General features: G+C 40.6%; 3 protein-coding genes across 3 annotated transcripts; all 3 read right to left on the reverse strand.

Moving 5' to 3' along the window:
• Positions 1 to 542: 542 nt before the first annotated feature.
• On the reverse strand, positions 543 to 3,500 carry LOC138621109 (homeobox protein Hox-A10). The gene is made up of 2 exons (XM_069698924.1): positions 2,636 to 3,500; positions 543 to 1,504 (listed from the first exon to the last, which is right to left on the reverse strand). The coding sequence occupies exons 1-2, from the start codon at positions 3,495 to 3,497 to the stop codon at positions 1,230 to 1,232; spliced, it is 1,137 nt and encodes a 378-aa protein (XP_069555025.1). The 5' UTR covers positions 3,498 to 3,500; the 3' UTR covers positions 543 to 1,229.
• Positions 3,501 to 8,211: 4,711 nt separating this feature from the next.
• hoxa11a (homeobox A11a) lies at positions 8,212 to 10,946 on the reverse strand. Its single transcript, XM_069700316.1, has 2 exons — positions 10,280 to 10,946; positions 8,212 to 9,462 (listed from the first exon to the last, which is right to left on the reverse strand). Exons 1-2 carry the CDS (start codon positions 10,944 to 10,946, stop codon positions 9,230 to 9,232), a joined length of 900 nt encoding a protein of 299 aa, XP_069556417.1. The 3' UTR covers positions 8,212 to 9,229.
• Positions 10,947 to 21,163: 10,217 nt separating this feature from the next.
• Positions 21,164 to 22,594, reverse strand: hoxa13a (homeobox A13a). The gene is made up of 2 exons (XM_069700329.1): positions 21,937 to 22,594; positions 21,164 to 21,411 (listed from the first exon to the last, which is right to left on the reverse strand). The coding sequence occupies exons 1-2, from the start codon at positions 22,592 to 22,594 to the stop codon at positions 21,164 to 21,166; spliced, it is 906 nt and encodes a 301-aa protein (XP_069556430.1).
• Between the last annotated feature and the right edge of the window lie 3,497 nt (positions 22,595 to 26,091).

The raw sequence follows: 26,091 nt of genomic DNA on the forward strand, positions 1-26,091 counted from the left end.
TGTATTGTAAACAATATGGCGAACCCGCAGCAACAAGGCGCAAAATAGACAAATGCTCAATGATGAATGGACTTACCCGATCCTCGAAATGTTAATCCTAGTATTTCCAGACTAAAGCACAAAGTGATGTTTTATCCACAGTGGATCTACAGTTCAGATTTCTCGCTGTGAGCAGGCCTCCTCTCCGTTCGAAAGGCTCTCTCACGACTGAAGCTGCTCTTAGAGGAGAGGGAGAAACCTCATATACCAGCCAGTCATAAAACTCTACAATAGCCGGCTGGGCATGCAGCTAGACGGCTTATAGCCTAATATCTTAATTATTTCCGATGGCCAGTACATTACCCCTCAGAAACACTTCTGCTACACAAAAACAAGTGAATGTCCACAGTATGAGCCAATATTGTTTTAAACTTTGAAATTCAGATTTTCTCTTTCTGTTTACACAAAAAAAAATATATAAACCACACTAGAAAAATACAAGCAGCTACTCCTTCGTGCGAGCTGATAATTTATTAAGCATTACACAAAATCACAATGTCATATGTACACAGAAATATACAATAAAAACATTCCTCCTTCACTTTGTATACCGTTTTTTGTGTAAACGCCCTCAACGTGAATAAAGACTCAATTTATACATTTAGCTCATACATAGATTAGACCTATAAAGACTACATCTAATGATAGGGTGAAGGAATTCCCCCTTCTGTGATGAGGGCATTATATTCCAGAGTGGTTTCCATTTGCTAAAAATTAAAAACGTTATACCATGCAATTCCAATTGAAATAAAAATTAATTCATATTTGTTTGTCTAAATTTAGATAAAATATTTTTCACCAGTCAACAATTTAAGCCACCTTTCCAGGGCGAAACTATTAACTGCACTGATTTAACTCCACTGACGATATCCAACCATACGACAGAGGGGACAGGAACGGATCAACAATACAAAAACACAATTTTATAAAACAATCAAATAGAAACAATAATATTCCATTATTTTCGCTTTCTTTTCTCAGTAGCTCACAAATGACGATGCATTGACATTAAGCGTGTCTGGAAATTAAAGAAAGTTGCACCCCACAGTGAAATGAGTCATTGTGTGGACAAAGTGGTGAGGGGGCGTGTGGGGGTGGGTGGGTGGGTGTGTGGGGGGAGGGGGGGAGAAGAGGGTGGGTGTCATTGATTTCACCTATTTTCTCCGGTTTCTACGTGATCACCTCGTTCATCACGAAAATCCGTAGTTGGAGGTGAGCTCCCGGATCCGGTTTTCCCGCGTCATTTTCTTCAGCTTCATCCTGCGGTTCTGGAACCAGATTTTAACCTGTCTGTCCGTCAGGTGGACGCTTTTACTGATCTCTAGGCGGCGCTCTCGGGTCAGGTACATGTTGAACAGGAACTCCTTCTCCAGCTCTAGTGTCTGGTGCTTGGTGTATGGACAACGTTTCTTTCGGCCGCTTTTTGCTGTCAGCCAGTTGGCCGTCTTTTCACTTTTTGAGTCTCCTAGAGAAAATGGCAGATAGACAGTTTTACGCACTGCAACAATAGGAAATACGTTGTGTGTGTGAGAGAGCATCTAGTGTTCATTTTTATACTAGACAAATATTTAGAATACTAAGTAACAATTAACTTCAATTGCCCCTATTAGCATGCAAAATAAACAATTACTAAATGGTGTATAACACGGTAAAATGTAGGAAAGCTGGAAACAGATGTGTTCAATAATCTATTTGCCTATTAATCCTCCTGTAAGCATGCACAAAATTCGAGGCAAAAATATAATGAATGGCAATACGGTAAAAGACTGTTGCAACAATACAAATATGTCTGCACTGGAGAAGAATATAAAATAGAATACGTTTTGTGAGTGTGTGTGTGTGTATGTCTATTTGTATGTGTGTGTGTGTGTGTGTGTGTGTGTGTGTGTGTGTGTGTGTGTGTGTGTGTGTGTGTGTGTGTGTGTGTGTGTGTGTGTGTGTGTGTGTGTGTGTGTGTGTGTGTGTGTGTGTGTGTGTGTGTGTGTGTGTGTGTGTGTGTGTGTGTGTGTGTGTGTATGTGTGTATGTCTTGTGCGTAAAGTAATGTGTGGTTTCTTTGTTAAATTCAGAAGACTTATGGTTGATATTAAAACACTGCATACAACATTTTACAGAGAAACATTACTGTGGTGTCACGAGTAAAACTACAAAAACAATATGGCACATAAATATATATAGACCTACACCCATACATGTAGGCCTATGGAATAGTATTTACGCAGCGGTGCAAACAACACTGTCGAAGGCTGTAAGCATTTAATATGAATTATACTATAGTATTTAAGTCTATTTAAGTCGGACACATTGTAGGTTAGATAATTACACCAAATTACGCGTTCAATGTAATCCCTGACTCACTTTTAAATTTTACGCATTGTAATTTGGGACATATTATTGCACAAAACATGTTCTTATCATACAAGTTTGTATTGTTAGAGTATAAACAATACATAAACGCAGTGTTTACAGACCCGTTTCTGCAATTGCCACTGCAGTCTAACCTGTAACATAAAACTTGACAGGTGCCATTAAAAAACGTCACTACCTTCATGCTAAGAAAACCGTGCACGGCCACACCTAAGATGTACTGTGATTACCTTTATTAGCCTTTGCTGGTCTGTCTTTGTCATTTTCTTCTGTTTCGTCTGCTGAGGAGACTTCTCCATCCGAGGAGTCTCGTGCCTCCTCGGTCCCCGATGCAGCGTGAGGGTGCTGGTCAGCGTTTCCCGAGGACACGGGCTCCTCCGTGTTCCTCCCTTCTTGCGCCGTGGCTGGAGCAGAAGTCGCGGTTGGTGGCGTGTGGAAGCGAGCAGGAGCAGTGGGGTGTAGGCCAAAATGAGAATGGGAAGGGTTCGACTGGGGGCCGTTGGTGTTGTAAAGTTTATGAGAATGTGCGTGCGTCTGAGACAAGCGGAAGTAGCCCGGCACAGGCACTGAGCCCCCGCCACCGCCATCGGTAACTGTACAAGAACTCGACCCTAGGCCTGCTGTAATTAACCTTGAATATGTGAGATCTTCGGCGGTGGAGGCTTTGGGGCACTTAGGCTGCTCGTACAGACAGTAGGTGCTCTCTTCCTTAATATTCTGCGGGAACGAGCAAGGCGCGACCTGGGGACCTACCGGGTGCTCTTGGTCCATTCGACATGACCTCTGCGCGTCCATCCACATTTCCATGCTGGACATATACGCACCTGAGGCAGAAACCATGTTTTGAGGACCCACCTCGCTCCGCTTACCCATACCTGGGAAGTATCCATAGTTGTGTAGTCCGTAAGGCACTTCTGTGGCGGTGCTATGAGGCACGCATACCGCGCTCCCAGTGTAGTGACCTCCGCCACTCTCGGTGCGGCCACTGATCAGAGAATCCACTAAAAACGCATTTCCTGACGGGCTGTCCGAACATGACATTATTGTAGTGTATTTTGGCGAAGGGAGAAGATAGCCCTTTCTGGCTGACATTTCTTGAGCAAAACATGCTGGATATGATTAGAGGCACCCCCCCCTCTCCGACGAGCGGACTGTAAAACCAATGGAAACGCTGAAAGATGGGCAGTCCCTCCCACTCAGAGGCTACGTAACAGTCACAACGATATCCATCATGGAGCAGAGGCAGAGAAAGAAGACAGCACAGCAATCAGTGTGTTCCCTCACCTAATGCACAAGGGGCGAGGTCCAACACGATTCAAACTTTTGAAATAGGCTACATATTCATAATCTTAAAAGGTGCAATTCCTTAATGAACAAGCCTCGGAAACATTATTCACTGCAGAAATCATCAAAGGATGTCTGAAGCACAGATTGCCCAAACATGCAAATAAAATTTTGCCACAAAGCTCAACAATATGTGCAACACAGAGAGAAGCATCAGATTTATCAAACCGCAAACGTCTGACAGCCGAGTCCTAGTGATGAAAGTGCCAAAGTAAAGCCAGAACATCCAAATGTCTGTCGTTACAAATATACACTACAATACTATTTTACATTCTGAAGACATGGCCTTAAGGTGGCAAATCAAGTATAGGGCTGCTGCAACCCACCAACAAAGACATAAAATAACAAAGCCACGGGAGTTAGTGGTAATAAAGTCTTTTTAACTATAGGGGAAATTCGCCTTTGGCAAAATGACTTGCTAAAAAGCCGTTTTATATAGTGCATCCTTTAGCCCCAAGACAGCATGAGCTCTTCGGCACTAAAAGCAAATATGTTACGAACACTGCTGCCAATAGATACAGTGAGAAATATCAACCTTTTTTTTTTTTTGCTGTTCATATAGTTTTCCGCAAGAAGGGATGTTCTCTGAAGTAGCTAGTATTTAGTTTAGGCTGTGTCGTTTAGTTGTCTTGTTCTAAATTACTTTTCTTCAGCAAACACACGTTTTCTTTTTCTGAGTTGGGGTTCATATTGAATTATAGAAAATCCAATAGCAAAGCTATGTCCGTGCGCAAATACAGGCAGTGACGAGTAAAAACTTTTTTGTCAAAATATAATTCATTCAATTCATTCAATATTTGTCGAGTTGCTGAAACATTCATAGACACAATTCCTGAAATACTGTATTTAATGAAATACGTAGTAACTTCCCGAGAAGAAACCGACACTCAGAAACATTTTACTGGTTTTGTCTGAATAGCTACTAAAGAAAAATCACATGCGTATAATTTTACAGCTCAAATTAAAACTTGAACATATTTTTGTATTTATCTATTTGAAATTAGAACGCGGATTAGTTATGGTTGTATATTTTCACAAGTTTTGGCAAAGGAAAGCAGTTCACGTGTATCCGAATAGCCATCATGCACAACATAAAAAGGTTAAATCTGCATATGCTTTTCTTCAAAGACTTTCAGAACAAAAACAAATCTGTTGTAGGCTACCGCAGTATTTACCTGCCTATTTGATAAACATTTTTAAAAAAAAAAAAAAAAAAAAAAATCCAACTTGTGCTCATTATACAAATGTTAATTTGTTAATCTGCCAAAAATATTGATCACGGTGTTGCAAGCGAACAGTCCCAGTGTGCCACAGTAACACAGACATAAAGCTTCATCATACAAGTCATCCTGTCGGTCCAATTTGGGGCAATAAGGGCCACAATAAAACTCCCCTTCCATCTCGTCGTGTCCTTGGCCATGTGCACTCTATTGCTCTCTCCAGGTTGAAGTTAATCTTGGCCAGCTTTGCCATTACCAGGCCCAGGTGGCCGCTCGCCCCCGGGTTTGTTTTCAGCCTGTTATACTGAAATGAGGAAATTTGGAAAAGATTCATAAATTGAGTCCATTCAGGTTTTCAAAACTCTGTCATTGACAGCTCATTTATGTACACTGGCTTGGAGTTTTTACCGCGTCGACGGTGGACATTTGTCAATCGCTGCTGCTCAGGACGCACATATTTCAAATGACTTAAATGACTGAAGCTAGTTGTAAGTTATTTATGTGTTTATGAATATAATACAATAACCAATTTCTAAAGTAAAATAATATATCAGAAATTGATATTTTCTGCAGTACCGGGAGGTTTAAAGACAAAAGGCCGTGCGCCGAACATTTGCGCCTGTTCAGTAACTTCCTCCCTAAAACATAAAACGATTCACAATAATGTTAGTTTTTCTGTATTTAGTTTGCTAAGAGCAATAAGTCTAAAGCGTGTCCACTTTTCCAAACACTGGCATGTTCCTTGTGGGACACATGAGCCTGGAAGGAAACTAAATACATCAATTAATTATGGTGTCCAGTATTAAATTGTTTTGGCCCGCACACTTCATGATGCTGCACTGGCATGGGGGCCTATCGATATCTTTGTGTTACAGTTATTAATTGTAGCTATTAAATCTTCATTTTCACAGCTGCCCGGCTATTATATCCTGAAAACAGTTTACTCTGACCACTGGCTTTGATCAGGCCCATATAATCGTGGCCGAAGAGGCCGTTTGAGTCGTATCATGTTCGTCCCGAGTGCAGTTATGAACAATAATGCGGCGTTTTATTACATCCAGCGGAAGCATTTATTTTTCACGAGAGACAGGAGAAAAAAAAGACTCGGTCCACACGCATTAAGGTCCAGAATAGCCACTCGACACTTGGACTTACACTGAATAGCCTCATATTGCAGCTCAGTGTCTATGACAGGAAGGAAAGGGAGTCGCGATTGCAGTCCTATCACAATCAAGTCGACCTTTCTAATACGAGCCTGTATGCACGCACAGAGTAATGTGATTTGGAAGGATATCAAATGTTTTACGCAGATGCGTATATTAGGAAGAACAACGAGAATTCAGGTGCAGTAATTGAAGAGGAGCTGCAGTAGCAAGATTTTACAAATGAAATCACTTGGTTTGAATCTAGCACCCACTACTTACGAGTTGTATCATTAAGATACATTTCCATTGTCCATTTTTAATAATTAAGGCAGACTCTTCCAAATCCAAAACATTTGTGGTTAGACTGGAAGGGCTTGCAGAGCTCTCCAGGTACAGGCCGCCTATACTTGAACCATTAAAAAGCTCTAGCTCAGCAAAATGAATAGCACATGCAGCATGAAGTCTTGGCACACATGTGTTTGCCTTATTAGGGCCCCCAGAAAGACTTTCTCTACCGACGGCCCAGTGGGCACCAGAGATAAATGTGGAAACTAAATAGAAAATGGCCATCTCAATCTAGAAAGCCTCGCATGCAAGTCTGAGGGCTGAACATGCAAACGCTTGTACTTGCCGCAAAGCAAAAAAAACTATTATCAAGCTCCAGACTTTGTTGACAAGTTTTACCTGCGTGCATTTGAGGTGATCTTGGAGACCAGAAGATCCAAGGCCATGACATTGGTCCCAATAGCGCCGCCCGGTGGCAGGAAAGTAAAATCCTGAGTCCAGCCATTACCACTAAACTGATTCGAGGTAGATAAACCACACGAGGGGGAAAAGCCTCCCAAATGAAGTCGATGCAGCCAGAAAGCACATGCTTTTCCTATCCGTCCTCTCCCTGTCGTTGCTGTCGCCTCCTTGGTAACACAGTTAATAACCTTGGGTCTCAGACGGTTTATTGCACTGCACTCCAATTGTACAAATGCTCCAGACTCTCAGACAGCTTTTATGGCCGCGTTGCTGCGGCAACAGGGAGGATGTCCCGTAATTAGGGACGGAATTCCAGCGCGCAGTAAAGGATGCGCAAGGCAAGGCCGGACTAAGGCAGAGAGAGGCAACCATAAACTTCAGCCTCTCTCCCCGCGTTTATGGCCCTTTTGACTGTCATATATGAACGCCAATGCGCTGCGGCTAGCTCCCATAAACACAGTGATAACAACAGCAAATATGGCGACCCCAGCCAAAGGAGACTGCTGTTGGGGGAGTGTTTCCAAAGCCAATCAGTAAAATGACAGCGTGCACACACAGAAATACTCTCGGAGAAACGATTAAAAAGCACAGTGCACATGGTGCAATGCTGTATGTTTGGCAACAGTAAATGTTACTGAGAGAGATAAAGAAGGACCTATGAGCTATCTACCGTGGTTCAATAACAAAGACTTCTTTCAGAAGAAATGCAATTGTTATAAAATGTCATACAGCTCAAAATACTGAGATATGGTACAACATTTTTGGAAAACACAGCAGTAAAAACGTATTTCCAGAGCACATACATGACAAAGTATATATTTAGTTTATACCAATTTAGATTAGATCTATCCAAGCTCCCCAATTCAACATTTGACACGATCTAACAACATTATTGATCAAGCATTGACACTTTATATTTTCATATTAAATGTTTTTTTTTTGTTTTTTTTTAAAATCAGTATAATGTAGGCTCTTTGTGTGTTTCTTTTAGTTTGGACTGTTTATAATCTACATCCGAGTCTTCAAATTAAACTGCACCTAACCTGCAATTAAACTGTTTTCAATTTTTCCACTAAGGCACGTAATTGTACCAATTCTGCTCCAAGTGCGGCTTTAATGTGTTTGTTGATCTTGCCTGTGTAAAAAGGTTTCAATTACACGTATTTTCCTTCAACAATATGTGGTACAACTCTACAATCTTTTAAATGCAAAGACGTGGGGAACAAAAAACAATGACAACGCACACGTTGTTTTTCAGTAATCATTTCATTTTGTTTTTATTTGGAAATATAGTATAATACACAATAGTTTGGGCATACCAAGCAATTGATTCAATGCAATGACCCTGACCAGCCTTGCCCTGACAGCACACTTGAAAATGTAGCTTTTTTTTTTCTAGACTGCAGGAACCCAAAGATCACGAATTGTAAAAAAGAAAAATGTGTTATCAATATGAGACCGAAGAGGCCCGCTGCATATATAGGTTACCTGTGCGAATATGTTGGGCGTGTACCTCAGTGCAACTCCACACGGATCCAGTGGACAAGCTTATCTCTCTGGTATGGCCTGCATTATCAATACTCGACTGATAATCTCCAAAAATCAAAAGGACAAAATGGGTTTGGGTATTGAGAGATACGCAAAATATAAATACTCAGCCCTCATTCCGCAGGCTGCAGGAAAGCTCGTTTTGAGATCATACCAGACGGATGAAGTCCCATTCCCCTGCCTGTAATAATGGACGATGTTTTGGATTGCCGGCATTAAAGGAGATCGTAAACGAGTGGCTAAAAAATAAATAAGCACACAAAACAGCAACAGTTAATCTCATCCGTTCAGACTCATTATTTGGTCACACCAAAACTATTAATTCGTTTAGCCCACTGAAGTTACGCATCGGTCATTAGTCCGAATCAACCACTTTTCTGATTTTGAAAACAGAAAAAAGTAAAAAAAAAAAAATTAATTACAAAATACATTAGATCAGTCATTGGGGACTGATCATTTTTTTTTGCCCGCGTGAAAGGAAAATAAACAAGGCGTCTTTATGTCACAATATTAACATGGACCTTCGCATTCACACAGTCTTGGCGAGGACAAAAATCTGTTTCTACATTTTCCCAAACCAGAGACAGAGGAGCAAACTCAAAGTCCACAGACTGCCCTAATTCAAGCTCGCTCTTCAGGTGTTTCAGATCACGGGACCACTGGTGTCCTCGAACTTGAAATTAACCACTGAGCAGTCGCGACCATCGTGGTACACAATGTACACTGGGAGAGTCACAGCCGGAGAGCCAGCCAGTCTGTAAACGTATAGCCAGTCCCACAGCAGAGGACTGTTTGAGCAGTGACGGTGTTGTTGAGAGCCCTAAAGCAGAGGATTAGACGTATAATACTGTAATCTGTCTCTGTTCAGTTTCTTCTCCTTCATGCGACGGTTCTGAAACCAAATCTTTACTTGTCGGTCGGTTAGGTTGAGCATCCGAGACAGTTGCAGCCGTTTCTCCTTATTTATGTACACACTGAAAAAGAATTCTCTTTCAAGTTCTCTGATCTGATATTTGGAGTAAGGGCACCTTTTCTTTCGGGTCCTCTGTCCACCTGGTGAGCACAAAAAGAACAAGTACACCGGTCAAAAAAAAAAAATGTAAACATTTCAAATTAGCCATGACTATGTTACAAAAAAGATTTATACACCCTGGATGTTGCCCAGATTACGCATGGGCGGATTTCCTCTACATAAAGCATTAATAACATATTTCCTATTTCACATTTCAAGTGTCATATATAATGATATTATATTACACGAGAAAGATTACCATACCATTTGCTGCTGGCTCACTAGACAATACACCTGGGCTTTAATCTTTTCTGGCAAATGAAAACAACAAAATCCTTTTAAAATATAAGCAACTACAGGTAAATGAGAACGTGCGGCACACAGGCTATATGAAAATATTGGTTTTATAAAACACATAAAGGGGAAATATACAAGTGGGAGCACAAACTCCATGATAGCTTTAACATAAGAGCTCATGTGTGCTAAACCTTAAAGCAGAGGCACCACCCTCATTACATGCAAGGCTTCTTTTAACGCTAAGAAACCATGAAACAAGCACGTTCATAATAAATGGAATTAAGGCATGGTTGTACAGCCACTCACATTAATAACCGAGGTGCTTTTTGGAAATGTCAAGAAGTGTTAGAGAAAATTCTCCAGCCTGATATTTTTCACGGCCAATTTCAATTCCAAACACGTGATCCTGCAGTTTATAACAAAGTTTTGTTGGGGGTGGGGGGGGTCTACAGGCCCTCTATAAACCTTATATGCTTATAAAACAGCATATAAAATTTTTAACAGCAGCGCGCAAGATTGCAAACTTTCTCTCATAACCAAGGCGCTGACTTTAATACTTACTGCTGCTGCTGGATTTCTCCTCATTGTTGCCGGAAGATAACTCGGGACTGCTTGTTTCATCCCGCTGCTCCTTCGCTTCGGCGTCCCGGCACGATGGTGCGTCCTCCGGTACAGAGCTGGGCGGCTTGGTCGCCGTTTTGTCCCCCGAGAAGCCATTTGTGGAGGAGCTCTCCGACGCGTTCCCGTAAGCCGTCTCGTAAAACTGGTCGAAAGCTTGTGGCAGCACGCCATTTCTCCCCACGTTCCCGTAGAAATTGGTGGCAGCAGAGCCAGCACTTGTATGGTGGTGGTGGTGGTGGTGATGGTACGCGGCAGCGGCGGCTGCGGGGCTGTTTTTACCAAACATATCCCCTACGACAGCGGTTTGCGCCGACAGACAGTCCCGGTGCACCATGTCCTCCGCGCTAGGGTAGCACTGGGGCAAGTTCCCCCGGTGCGGCCATTTACCGGACGCGTCAATGGCCGCATAGTCCCTGAACGTCACCTCTCTAACGGGTTGGACTTGCGGCAGGTTAGAAGAGTAGGAGTATGTCATGGGGCGAGAGGACGGGGTCTGGGATAAAAACGAAGGAAGACCGGAGAAATCAGCCCCCGCCGAGACATAATAAGTGCAACTGGGCAAATACATGTTCGATCCGACGGGGACCCTTTCGTCAAAATCCATCATCGTAGTTCACCCTCCTCTATAACTCTATGTTGGGCTTTGATTGCTCTATAACCGCCCTGAACATGGCTCTGAAGCGCCGTGGCTCTTGCCTCTTTGAAGCAGGTTCGCTAAGCAGAAATTTGGAGACGTAAGCTGACGTGGAGAGCCATCTCCATCCACTCCACGAAGGAGGAGGTCACGTGACCACGCGGCAGAAATTGACAGATTTTCAGGCTCTGTGTGTGTGTGTGTGTGTGTGTGTGTGTGTGTGTGTGTGTGTGTGTGTGTGTGTGTGTGTGTGTGTGTGTGTGCGTACGTGTGCGCGCGCGCGCGCGTGTATCTCTGCCTGGCTGTGGGTGTGTGTAGGAAAGAGAAAGAGTGTGTAGGAGTGTAAGAGACATGCTGCTATGTGTCCTAAAGCTTGACATTGGTGGTTTATCGCCATGTTGGCTTAAAAATGAATTCCTTAACATGCATCGAATTCAGGAGATGGAATGCTGGCTTAAAAAAAAGAAAATTACTTTTTTCATCAAAGTTTCAGACTAAATTATGCCACGAAGTATCCGGAATTCCCCTTTGTGCGCTTCCTCAATTTTTAAGCCTTTTCTGGAAAAACCTTTGTGCGTATTTTAAGCTTTACAAATATTCTTTGGTCTTAAATTATAAATAAAAAGCTCGAAAAATATAAGGATGTAAACTAAGTTGTCCGAACTCTACCTGAGAATAATATTAACTAAACCAGCATTACAGTTTACAAATATCACATACCTGAATCGGAGGAGGGAAATAACCAGTTTATCTCTGGAGTCTGCTTTTAGAAATATCTGTAATCATTTAGAGGTTTTACAACAGCATTAGGCTCAGTGGGCATTTGGTTATCAGGGTCATGTTCAAAGTAGCGGCTAATGTTTCAACTGGCTACAGCCTTGGGCTAGTACAACTTTAAGTCCAACCTGAAATTTTGTCAAAATAAACACTGGAGAGGAGCCCAGTGAACGTGTCTGCAACGTTATTTTAATCAGAGAATTACATTTTGGCTGTCTATAAAAGCCTTGCATGATACATGCAGCACATCATAAATTGTGATCTGAGATTTATTGAGAGATTCAAAATATTGTAATATGTTGTTTTTACTCACATTAACAGAACTAACTGACAGATATTTCTGAGGAAAGACCACAGGCTTATTAAGGAAAATACGCATAACTTCTACAATCATTAAACAGTCTACTTCAATAGGCTGATTTTATAAGTTTGTGGTTGAAAAACAAAATGGTTCTATTTTTTTTAAGAGTACTCATTCCGCTGCTCTATTTGGTCCCAAATTACCATTTTAAGAATCCACTAGCTGCTCCAAAAGTTGCAACATTCACGCCTGCTCCACGTGTACGCATGGCAATTTAACAATGTTTTGAGACAAATATGTATTCCAATGTGTATGGTTTCGAAAAGAAACAGCTTCCAGAAATCTAATAATATGTTTCATCAATTCCCTATTTTTTGTATTGATTCCTAAAATGAATGTATACGTACATATGCGTAAATCCCACCAACACACAAAATCAAAGGGGGAAGTATTGTTTATAAATAGGGGATGTTTTGCACAATTTTAAAATACCTGCAGTCGTATTTTACAGTGATAGCTCAAGGTATATTAGCAACATTTCCTTTAACGAGTCCATTTTAATCCTGAATGTGAATATTCCAAATACCTTGAGGTTATAAATTGTCTTAAAGGAAAATACAAATATTGGTGCATCTGTTTTTTCACAATAAAAACGAGAATAAATGAACGTAGTAACACAATGTGCAGAATCTTCTGAAATGTATTTCTGCTATTTGATTTTGTAAACATGCCACGATGCACATTTTCCCGGCTCTGGCCGGAGGCCACCATGAGCTTGTTTTGGAGAGGCTGCAACCTGACTCTAATGTGCTGTGAATGAGAGACCTGAGCTCGGATTAAGACCGCCGGGGCTGGTCTGGCCCCACAGCCCGATGTACATATAGAGATTCAAAAGGGGTCCCTGATGGCACAACCTTGAAATATCACAAGCACTAATACTACTGCACAAGTACCAAGTAACGCCCTGTGAGTGTATTAAAACAGCAAAAACCATGCAGTCTATGATATGAGCCATCCTGCTTATATAGGCCATTTTATTTGGATAAATTGCAGGGACACACAACTCCAGTGTCTCTGCGACCACACGCTCCGCCTCTCAGTCAATCCAGACAAATTCTACGACTTGTGCTGAAGCTTTTAAGCTGTAATTGAGGACAGGATGCCCAGGAAAACCAAAGCCAGTTAGGCACAGACCTGCATTTTTATAGCTGCTATAGTATTCTGCTGCGCTTTTTTTCCCCAAGCCAGACAGACACCACAAAACTGGCCAAGCGTGATAGGAAGTCGCCACCTACACGGACTCAAAGTCAGCAGCTGAGGAATTTCAACAACATAGAAACATGTGTTTGTACACAAGGTAAGATTTTTCTGCCTACAATAAATAGGCTTATCTCCAAACACTGATGTAGAGATGAGTGGAAACTTGGATAATATATAAAAAATAATTATCTTAAAAATTAGGACCAAAAAAATCTGAGAGCCTATTTTATGTCAAATGTGTTATTTATTAGAGGAAGTCGTTCTGCGGATCGTGCGGTCATCCTTATTAAGCTGTTTTCGGTCAACAAAATTGCAGTCTGGCGCTGCGTAAAAGCTCTCAAAGCCAAAGCTTTGTCTGTACGATCGACTTCAAGTTCGGGGGAGGGAGAAGGTCCTTCACAGAGAGCAAAGGGCCCCTTGTGCCCCGGATGGAGTTTATTTAATGGCCTTTGCATTTACGAAGGCTTTAGGTTACAAGATTGGTAGATAATGTGAGCCTTTAACTGTAAGCGAAAGAAAAGTCAAGTGAACTTCTCCGCTAATAGTGTCGGTCAATCTTTAGAGATGTAGGCCTTTAGTATAAGGTCTGCTGTGGGGTTTAGTTTATATCTAAACAGCTAAAATACTAACAACACACTTATGTGACTTGGGAGGCTTGTGCTCTTCAAGACCTCCTACTTTGATAGGATCTGACGCGTTGCACGCAAAAACAACATGGAGTTAACGTTCACGTGTTTTTGAAAATAATTGGGGGAGAAATAGTATAAAACACAAAAATGACTTCAGTGACAGTCTACTGGACTTTTTGCTAATAAACAATCATAAGATACTATTTAGTAGATTTGAAACCGAGAGACAAAACAGTGTATTTATTCGGGGACCCTTTTCTCTCCCATGCTATGTCTACCTTTATGGACACGCAAACGCAAACACACACACACACACACACACACACACACACACACACACACACACACACACACACACACACACACACACACACACACACACACACACACACACACTTTGAATTAAACACTTGTAAGACTTCAGGGCTAGTATCTTAATACTAAAGAATTCCCCGTGACTTGGACTGATAAGCGTGGAGGATTTGTCAGGAAGATAAGACGACATAGCCCAATCCCTTGTGCAATAAAACCTAGTCAGACAACAAGTAAACAATCAAGTGTGGGGAGGATCTAAAAGTACAGTTTAATGCCATGTCAGGTTTGGCCTATGGGCTGTAAAGGAGGCTAAATAGGAGCATTGAGTGTTTGGAGAAGACACCTCCTGTAGTTTAAGTCTTGGAGCTCAACAAAAAGGCTAGAGCTTTACTACAGGCTGGTTTTGTTTTCATTTTGTGGCTGAAAAATGAGCCACCACACCTGCAAGTCAAAGGAACTATTGACTATATTCTTAATTTAAAATGTAAACAGTATATTTAACAGTTTGCAGAGCAGGAGCCCAACATGCAATCCAACTATACAATACAAGGACGAAATGTGGCCTTTAGTGAGCATATTGTAATATGTTCATTAAAAGATACCAAAATATAACTTTACCAAACATGGAGTTTTGTAATGTGTTCACAGGCCAGTGACATACCTTAGATTAGACTGATCTAATTACTAAATATGTATTGTGTCAGCCACAATATCCATAAAACTACAAATGAGCGTGTTTACTTGAAAAAGCTCATATGTATAAATATATGATCAATAAAATAAATATTAGAGCCATATTAAATATATAAAGTGTTTTTGAACTTGAATTGTAGCTACATGGTCTGGGTTCAGTCGTTACCATATCGCTGGCTAAAATGCGGCGGGATTATAAAACCATCAGACTGAAACATGAAACAATCAGAGCCTGTGCTTAGTTGTATATACATAAACGAGCAATAATATAATGAGTAAATGGGAACCTGATTCCGCGAACATCTGTTGATTTATCCACAGGTGACAGAAGGGTAGGCCGACAGCGATGGCGACGACAGAGGGGCCCAGGCGGACCACACAGGGGCCATGCAGCGAAACTGCCAACTCCACGGTCAATGGGAGCACCTCTGGCTAAAACCAGGGAAGAATCACAATGCTGGATTAGCCTGAAGTGGGTATCCTGGGAGACAAGGAGTCAGGAGGAGCAGGCCTGCATGGACAAAAGGACATGAAGTGGGCTTCTGTGGGGGGGAATATATGAACATTTACAAAAAGAAAACAGAAAGAATGAAAAAGTGACAGGCAAAACTAAGTCACAAGGCAAGTGCAGTGATAGGGATTCAGTTTAATCTGAAAAAAAAAGAGCTCACTATATGTAAAAAAATGGTCCCCTCCGTCAGAAAAGTCCAATTAATTGCCCGTTTGCTATTGACGGCTCGAGGAATTGTGGAACAACAACAAAAATACATTAAGACAGAAAACTTTCAAAACTTTCTAATTGTGTAAATGCTCAAAAAGACTGACATTTCTAATGAATAATGTAAGAGTCGGATTGAGGCTGCAGGGATTAAATCGTATGTTTCTCCCTAGGATACATTAGTTGATAAAAAAAAAAAAAAAAAAAAAAAAAAAAGTAGCCGCTTTAGATTTCTGGCTGACTTCCAATACAGATGTGATCTCCCACAACACGATTAAAAAAAAAATACACATTCGTAGATGTTAACATCTGAGAAGTGTTTCAGTCAAACCATCTCGATTTAGTTTGATAAGACATTTTAAATTGATGTGACAAAACTAGAAAAACGCGGCCATTGACGCATATTGCAATCTGTGTCAACTGTGTATTTAGATCAACATATATTCGGACACAACCCAGATAGGGTTTTTTCGATCCAACGACCAAAATCCAAAGAAGAGTCCATCTTAATGTCAGTTTCTACCTCTTATATTTTACATATGAACACCCTATATTGTTCCATATTTGTTTTTTTCCCCTTGTATTTTGGGATCCAAGACCAATTGATAATGAGCAACGCACAGCTTAATATATTGTAGTTCAATTGACAGATATTAATGGTTCGTATAGCCACCAAATTATTATAAAATAATATCTACTTTAAAAAAAAAAATAATAATCTGTGGATTTTAGTCCATTCATTACTTTATTTCTTTGGTTGTTTTTTAACTTGGAAAAAAATAAGAACAAAGGCTAAACTATTTCCATTTGTCCTTATTTGTTGCATATCACTTCTCTCTTCACATTAGACAAAACAGCTGCAGCAAATCCCAAAACAAATATTTTCATATTTCTCCATGTCGTTTTGAGTAAATACTTTTCGATATAGGGAGTCCAATCTTTAGGATTAAGTTTTATAGGTCAAGTAAATTAACCTATTTAACAAAAGCAAAAATCTGCCTTCTTATATCTGTATAAATTGATGTTGAGTCTTTAACTTAAAGTATAAAATACTTCGTGTTTAATCAATCTTTGTACAGAAGCCGCAAACAAACTGCTACCATTGTAATCTCCAACGCATGCTCGCTGCATATATATTTCTTTTTTTTTATAAACCCTTCATGAATGAACACAGTAAATTATTTGGCATTAATATCTCAAGCCAAATAGGATGAGATGTGCTACCAGGGCAGGATAACCCCGTCTGTGGACAAATAAGGCGCCGACTGCGACTTTGAGGAGGCTTTCGCATAATCTCGGTCAAGTGCTTCTATTTGACCGCTGTCACGGTCCCTGGATCAGTTTATGTCTGTTGGGGTCTTTGTGGTGTATTACGAGATTACCTTTCAAAACCGTGCTTTCAAGTTTATCCAGAGCGATACTGGTGGGTGACTGAAGGTTGCAGGCCTTGCCTCCATGACGCAGAGACAGCGAAGGTCAACGTAAAGAGCAATGCCTGGTGCTGGCCCTGTCGGTGCTCTGCACGTCTGACAGGTAGGCGAGAGACTACTGGACTGTTTTTATGTGGACATTAGTCATACGCACGGGTCCGTTTTTTTTTTTTAATCAATAATTCACAGTTTCTGCTGGAATTAATACAGCATAGGCCTTTGTCTCCAAGGAGACGAATGCTATTTAATAGCTTTTGTTGAATCAAAAACAAAAAGGTGAAGAAGAAAAATCATGACCTCTTCCGGGTATTGCTTTGAAAGTGACCCTTGTCTGTTGGTGTAACTCGAAATTGTTGGCACAGGCTTTAAAATAATGTATCTGTCGTTTGAAAGCGCAACTAAACACACAATCATTTCCTTTTTACTTCACTGTCATATGTGACTAAAGTAAACGTGAATGAAGCATAAAACTCCAGCTCTAACAATTTAATATGTTAATTGAACTAGTTTTAAAGCCTAAAAACTGTAATTCACTCTTTTTCCTTAGTGTGGCAGCAAAATTCTATTTTTGAATACAGCATGCAGTCCAGCCTCGGGTGTTTTCCTTCCACATTTCCAGGGCCGTCCAATCAAAGATGGTTCATTCGAGGAGACAGGGATAGGCAGAGGGTTGTGCCGGGAGCTTGGGGATGTCTTATTTGTCGGGGTGTAGGCGGGACTTTCAAGCTTGTTTTGGTTCTCGCTGATCCAATAGAAAGCTGCTCTGCTCTCTTACAACCAATGAACTGCCGGTACGAAAACGTCATCACCGTAAACATCCGCTTTCCAGCTTCGGCCCTTCCGCGTTTTTTTTTGGGACTCGACGACGAACCGAGCAGTCAGACATCATACTTTTTTTCTCCCCATCTTTGAGCTCTAACACGTGCACGCCTCGCCGTGCCCACGTCAGAAAACGTGGGTGCATAGCAACGCTGCATTCCGTGCTCGCCGACGTCCTATTCTCACGTTTCTCCGGCGTTTGTCTGAATCGGCCAGCTGGGCATGTGCGTGTCACGAGCACGAGATATCAGACTACTTTCTATTTAGACACACGCCACAATGCGGGCTTTAGCTGACGGAGCTGAAATAAGTCCGAGCGAAAGTTTGTTTGAGACACCGAATGTTTTTCTTTGGCTTTTAACAAACAGGTGAGACCATGAGCGATGACCAGCACATTCATGACCTGAACATGCTCAATTAAAAACGTTAAAAATAAAAAAAAACGCCCATTAAGTTAGGATTGATGTACAAGAACAATAAATGAATTAAGTTAAGATAGACAATAATTTATTGTGGACTAACTGCATAAAAGCCTATCTAACAGGATTTTTTATTTTTTTATTATGTGATTAATATAGCCTAACTACAAATAATACAATAACATGCATACCACTACTACTATTATTGTTTTTATTAGTTGCATTATTGAAGGTAATATAATAACAATTTGCTCGACTATAATACTGTATCTAAGAATATAATTATCACTACTAGGCTGCTGCTGCTGCTACTACTATACGAATACGAACCCAGGTTTACAATAACGATTGATAGAAATCAAGCATTTTAAAATATTTAATAACCTACTATCTTTTGTGAGAAACCATCCCCTTTTAGATTAAATTATTGCTAGATTACAGTATGCAAGTAACTGTTATTTATCATGCATAAAGCTGGCACACTTAACAAAATAAACAGTCACATCAATCATCCTTCCAGGTGGGAAAGCCAAATTGAACCTGTGAGTAAGGACGGGTCTGGTTTCATGCCTGACATTTGATTGCCAGTAAGCCTGAATCATATTCGTTAATGCAGCCAAGTCAAACATGCTGGATAGGTCTTTGGTTGGAGCTGCGTTACAACCGCCCTTAGTCACGCGATAAGAAAATATATTACAAACAAAAAGGTAAACTGCTGCCATGTGATTGTCGACACGATGCGAGTAACTTCTTTTTTTTTTTTTTTTAAAGCAGAACTTCCAGGCACAAATTTCAGACAAAATCGTTTTCAATAAAACTCAAGTCTACGTGAAAGTAATAAAGTAGCCATTGCGATGTTGTTTTTCAAAATACGATCCATTTCCATACAAAACATTGTTACACATGCACCGGAAAATGGACCAAGAGACGCTGACATTATATACACTGTTTTTAAATAGCAGTGTTAATTCCGACACTTTATGTTTTGCTCTGCTTGTTATGCTTATTTTTTGTAAAAATATTTAAAACAACATTTTTTTTAGGGAAGCCACAGAAACTATCACGGAAAAGATAAACGGTTAGTATTTGGGATTAATCATTTTTGTTTCTCCATGCATTTAAAGTAGGCGATAGAGAAACAAATAACGATGCTGAAAACCTACGTTTTAGTCATACACTACAAATACCCATACCCGGCCGCTCAATACTTTCCAAAAATACAAATTAATTTGTATATACAGATCTTTCCATATGTCTATTTTTTTTCGATTAGAATATTGATTTATTTTTCTGTACTTTGGTTTTATAAATGAACCCGATCAGCGTCTTTAAGGAGGAAATGTTCTCGCAATAGGTTTACTATCTAAGCAATCGTTTCAAGTATAAAGTCACAGTGTGATAAGGGGAATATTTTTGCAGTGTTTCATTGTCATTATAAAAAAATAAAATAAATAAAATGAGTTTTTTTGTTTTGTTTTGTTTTTTGTTTTTTACCCGTTTCACTTGTTCATTAAGGGTCTTGTCTTGGCCAAAGTCATGGATACAATATTAAGGTGATCTTGCAGGCACATTGTAAAATGTGTTGTTATTATTATCATTATTGTTACAATATTATTATTACTATTATTATTATTATTATTATGATGCAGAAGGCCTCTCAGCATTAAATGTGATGTTTCACCAGACACGTCTCTGCAGTATGCCACACAGTCGTCGCTAGATGGCAATGTCAGGCCATATTTCAGCTCAGACCAGCCTCTGTTGACTTGCATCCTCTTTCCCCTGAAGCCAAAAAGGGATTTACTGCACAGTTCAAATATTTGAATTTCTAAATAGAATTTGTATTTCTGGAGAAAGCCACAACAAGGACAGGTTAACCACTGAAACCTAGTGTATCACATGCAGCGAGCGACTGGGCATTCAGACTATTTTATAGGTAGAGGTACAACGCAAAATGGAGAGTAATTTCTTCCAAAACATAACGCGGAAAGGTGTAAAAAAAAATATATATGCTATTATTATATAATCTCAAACCATAAAATGTTTTTTCTTTTTTTTCAACATAACTTGGATCAAATTCAACCATGTCCATTTTTATTAGGACGGACTTTAACACCAACACATTAGACTCACACACAAGCTGGATATCATGCCGGAATTTACTTTTATACTTATATACAACCACATGAATACGCACACATTATAAAGGCTATGATTGATATGAACACATATCCCGGGCGATTATCTAAGCATTATAATAAGAATTGCACCATGGATTGGATATGAATGAGAGAGCACGGATTCATAAGATAAGACTAAACTTCATACAAGCTAAGCATGTGAGTAGGTTTTAAAAAGGAAGCCAGGATTGATTAATATTTAACATTCTCAAGGTCCAAATATATAACACCGTCACTTCCTGTGAATCTTCCATTTATCACTCTCGTTAAACTTGGAGATAAAGGTGTAGCTCGGTGGCGCACAGCTCTCCGAGCTGTGGAAAGTCTACCCGCTTTGAGAGTGAGCATGCCAAAATAAAATGAAAAAAGAAGTAACACATTCTGCAGCTATACATTTTCTCCCACTTGAGTGCCTAAACAATATTTTACAACAAGTGGCAGGAAATGGAGGGTCCGGCGTTTACAGGCCCCGGAAAGTTTGTTCCAAAAGCTCCGGGAAATCATTTGCCTACATACATATGAGTCATGTTCAGTCAGGAAGGAGTACGTTGTCCAAATCCATGTGTCCAAACGCGCGCGTGTGTGTATATGTGTGTGTAGTAGTAGTAGTTTATTTTCCACAGATTTTGTCCGTAATAATAAAAAAAAACTAGCTGATTGTTTTCAATTTGTTGACAATTTTCTTCTCCTTTACGCGTCTGTTTTGAAACCATATCGTGACCTGTCTCTCAGACAGGTTGGTCTGGGCAGATATCCTCCTCCTTTTGTCCTTCGTGATAAATTTATTGGCGGCGTACTCGCGCTCGAGTTCCTTCAGTTGCACCTTGGTGTATGGCACACGCTTCTTTCTCCCACGACGATAAGAGCCAGAGTCTCCTCCGGCGTGAGACACTGCGTCTGAGAAAAAGAAGAGACAAAATAAGCTGTCATAACCTGCTTCACAACATCTGGTTCAGCCTTACAGTCACTCAAAATTATACTTCTCTTCCAATAAATAAAAACCTGTTCCTTCTGCTTTATAAAATTAAATATTTTAAGACTTGCTACGGAGAAGTGTGAAATCCCTAAAAACAAAGGTAGGAAGCTTGGCTACAATTTGAAAATGGCAGACGCCAAATATAATTATTATTGAAACATATTTGACCAGAAATGAGACTCAGATTAGCGCATTTATAGGTTTCGTCTATTCCACTTGTTAACTAATCATGAAACTACTGTTTGCTATAATACAATGACATATTTGTGATAAACAAACTATCATTTAAATGTGGTGTTTCCTATGAAGGTTAACACTAACTGACATTCTATACACCCATCTAACCCTTTACAATGTGTACCCTGTTTGTTGGGAACTTGGATAACACACTATGATGTCAAACAGCTGTGTCCTGTAAAGGCTGTATTGTGAGGGATGTAGCCTACCTGGTATGGAGGATTTCCATATGTGTCCAGGCTGAGGCTGCTCCTTGGCGCAGTAAACCTGGCTGTTCCAGCCGTTGGGGGCGAGAGTCCACGGTTGGTAGCTCTCCATAGGCAGCAGAGAGTGGGACTCGTGCCTGGACTCTGACGGCGCACTGATAGTTGGCACCACAGGAACGTCCAGGTAACTGGGAACAGGTTGGTATGGGCCCGAAGGGTAAGTTGGATAAAAAGCAAATTCCTTTGCCCGAGAGGTGAAATCGTCGCCCGAGGCGGACGTGTCCATGTATTTCTCTCCATATGCGGAGGGAGGCTGAGCTCCGCACGACTTTATGCTGCTGTGATGCGACATTCTGCATGGATAGCCGAAGTACCCATATGGCAGGGACGCGCTGGATGAATTCTGAGCAGCAGAGCAGGGGCTACATTGTTTCACTGGCTCGCCAATACCGGAGGTGGGCAAGTCGCTTGACGAGTAAGCCGTACTGGGTGCCAGGGACGCGGGGTGCGCCATCAGATTCCTGCACTGGTTCGCAGCAAAGTTGCCACCAGCAAAACCCTCCATGTTCTTGCTCACTTCATCGGAACCGCCGCCGTTGTCGTAGAGGAACATCACGGACGGGTCGACCCAGCGCGGACGGAGGAGCAGTGACGTTGTCATAGCACGGCATCCAACATTGAAGCTTCTGGCTCTTTTTTAAAAAGCTCAGAGACTGAAAAAAGGAGATACTGGTTCTCAGAGAGTAAAGCCACTCTGACGCGCACAAGAGCGCAGAGGTTGCGTTGTTATTGGTCCAGATGTTGTCACGTGACCAGGCTATGCAAAGAGGACGGTAAACATCACCAGATAATTAAATGGAGAAAAATGCGGCGAAGTAAGGTGACCGTACCTATGAAGGGATTCAGCTATTGTCATTTCTGATATAACTCGGGCAGATGTTGTATTTTGTAAAAGTAAAAGCCACATACCTTCTTTATGAATATTATAGGCTATTATAAATTAAAAATGCTTGAATCGGGAAATATTGACCTGAACATGTTTTTACTTTTATACGTGAAGATCAAATACGAGTAAATTAAAAAGATGTCAACTTAAAAAAGCAACAATGACCCAGACATGCACATGTGACGAATATGCACAGCCTATGGCCTTATACGCATAAAAACGGACAAGTCTTTGTCTTCGTCGTAACCAGAACTGATTATCATTACACGATCATTTACAATACGAGATTCTATTAATACATACATAATGTTAAAGTATGTTGTACTTCAGCAATCCAGACGATAGGATACATGGATTTAAACACACTCGTGTCGCACACTGATGCAAAGATAAACTATGTGGTATGCCATACCCGTCCATGCGTATTTTACGCAGTATCCTACGGAAAGCAGAAGTGCTACAGAAAAGTATAAATCCACTTCCCTGAAGTAAGTAAGCGAGTACCAACTTAAAGTAATTTAATTAAAGCATAGCAATAGTTCTGCAAAAGAGAGACAGGTCTTATTTAGATATCACTGAACCAATTCACAGAAACAATTAGGGAAATTTGACATTTCTTTAGGGGGCTATTCCGGACACCCGGCTTCCGACATGTTTACAATATGCAAAGACAGAAAACCGCTCTCGACTTGGCCGTGCGTGCGTGTTTTACATAGGAGGTAGACGCTGCTGGAGGCCAAGGTCAAGTTGAAAGTTTCTGTCTAGCCATCCAGCCTATCGGACTATTCATGCTTTGAAGGGACCGTCTGAGCTCTTGAAAAGAACGGAAGAGGGGTGAGAATTCCTGTCCCAATGAAAGCTATTGGAGGACATTAACTTTTACTATCATTTTGTTTTCTCCACCATGTACTCCCAGAAACTAGTCTGTACCCGCTTCTCTTTGGTGGTGCGTGTCTTTGTATCCCAGCTTGGAAATATAAGAGGAATGTTGATGATATATATTTACGGATCTTTTGGAGGTGTTTTTAGCAAATATGTGTGAAAATGATGTTGATGCCTGAAAAGAGGGGACGGGATAGGCGTATGCGTGTGTGTGTGTGTGCGCGCGCGCGTGTGTGTGTGTGTGTGTGTGTGTGTGTGTGTGTGTGTGTGTGTGTGTGTGTGTCTGGTCTGCTGGTTTGTGTTTACGACCAGTGGCTCTCCGTCTATTCTATGCTAAGGGAATTGAGCCGGTGGGGCTTTCATTGGATTTGTTACCAGAGTTTCCAAATCCAACACTGAGTGGTGGCCTAGTTGGTCCTAGTTGTACTGGTATGTTGCCGAGACATTTCTTAAATCATTCAAAAAGAAGCTGCCATCCTGCGTGACATGGATGTTTGGTTTTCAGCCAATACATTATCTAAATGATAAAAAATACATAATTTGATATCGCAAATATAAAGATCAACACAGTAAACACAACACAAGACAAAATTAATTTCAAAACGTATTGTCCTAAATTCTACAGATATGTATGAATTGTAAACACTTACAATGGCTGTTCAGATTAATACAGGAATATTCAGAACTATAGGTTTTGTGTCGTAGGCCTGTACTGATGGTTTGGGATTGTTCTACTTTACAAAATCTCCCTGATGGGCTACACTTTTTTTTTTTTTTTTTTTTTTTTTTCGCTACGTTGTGTTTGGTTTATGGGCGAGGTGCTTTATTTCAATTAACTATAACAGGAATATAAAGGTCTTCATTTTGAGGGAATTTTGTGTGATTTAAAGTCGACATTCAATCAACTAAAGAACAATTAAAGGGATTTAATCTCGTGCTGTGTGTTTGACTAAAAATGTTAAAAAGAATAGCATAATAATGCAAATCATTTTGAAATAACAGTTATGAAACAGGTTGATACCGCTTATTATTAGCTACTACTAATAACAGGCTAATATTAAATGCAAAATTAGAAATTGAATATGCTCCTGTTGGTCTTTCCCGTTTAAAATGAAATATCCTCCTTCTATATTTTGATTGAAAAGGTTGCACTTATTCAAAAATGAATTTGTATTTGTGGCTTTAAGCCGTATACCTGCACCATTAATCTAGTTTACAATTTAAATGTGGTTGTTTGCAGTAAATTTGAATATTTGTGCTGCCCAGGTAAAATGTAAAGGGATCCATGACAAACAATGCACAGTAGTCAACGATTTTTCAGTTATCATACGAAGAAGGCTAAGTGATGAAGTCATTCAGCAACAACATGCAGCAATAACTGAGTCATGGTACAAGGCCCAGCCTGCGTAGTGCCTTGTGGCGTTTTTGTCAATGCAAGCTTCAAAATAAGCACAGTTGCGTTAATCATTAACGGTTCATTTGGTTTTAGCCGTCCAATATGTCGAGTTATTGCTATATCTATCTGTATTATAGACTACCCATTCTATCAGGCCTTTGTTTGTTTTGAATGAACGCGCTTTCATTCAGGGATCATTTTATCCACGTTCCCTCCTGTAATTCTTTGTGTTACAGCTCTGCAGTAAAAACGGCCCTGCGTCCTCACCAAGGTGGCCTTCGGCGCGCACATGTGGTCAGTCCAGACACGAGACATCCCCAAGTACAATGGACACAGTCTATATGAGGGTCGCACACACGCCAAATTGACGCACGGTTCACCATGGGCTTCTATTTAACATTCTGTCCCAGGAACCCTGTTTGGAAACGCTAATTTGTTGGCTGGCATACATCTTTATTCAATTATGGGCACAAAATGTATGGAGGATATCATTACTAAGACTAAATGGTGATTGATTGTTTGTTTGCGTGTTCGTTTTTTGTGTGAAAGTTCCGCGAGATAAATATTCTTTCCTAAATTTTAAATGCTCCCTCTCCCCAATCTATCGGAAGGATCCCGGGAAGTTCCGAGGACTCCACTTTAGGACTTGGCAGCACAGCCTGGAGGCTTTTCTCTGAGGTCATTATCAAGGCTCAAACCCTTGTTTGCATTGGCATCCAAATTACGCAGCCAGAGAAAGAAAGCACATTTATTCGACGGCCTCAGCGCCTCAAGCCTGGGTAAAGCAAGGAAAGGTCTATATAAAGTTATGTTCGGCCATAAATTCATATCCTTAATAACAAATTACGATATAAAAAAAAGACAGCTGAGAACATGCAGTCAAATTTCAGTTATGTTGATGACACGTGTTTAAAGTAGATGGCTGTCAAAGATC

Source organism: Brachyistius frenatus, unplaced genomic scaffold (genome assembly GCF_029030835.1).
Source record: "Brachyistius frenatus isolate BFR_SWC_R1_liver_20210118 unplaced genomic scaffold, ASM2903083v1 Contig_2, whole genome shotgun sequence".
Lineage (NCBI taxonomy): Eukaryota > Metazoa > Chordata > Actinopteri > Embiotocidae > Brachyistius > Brachyistius frenatus.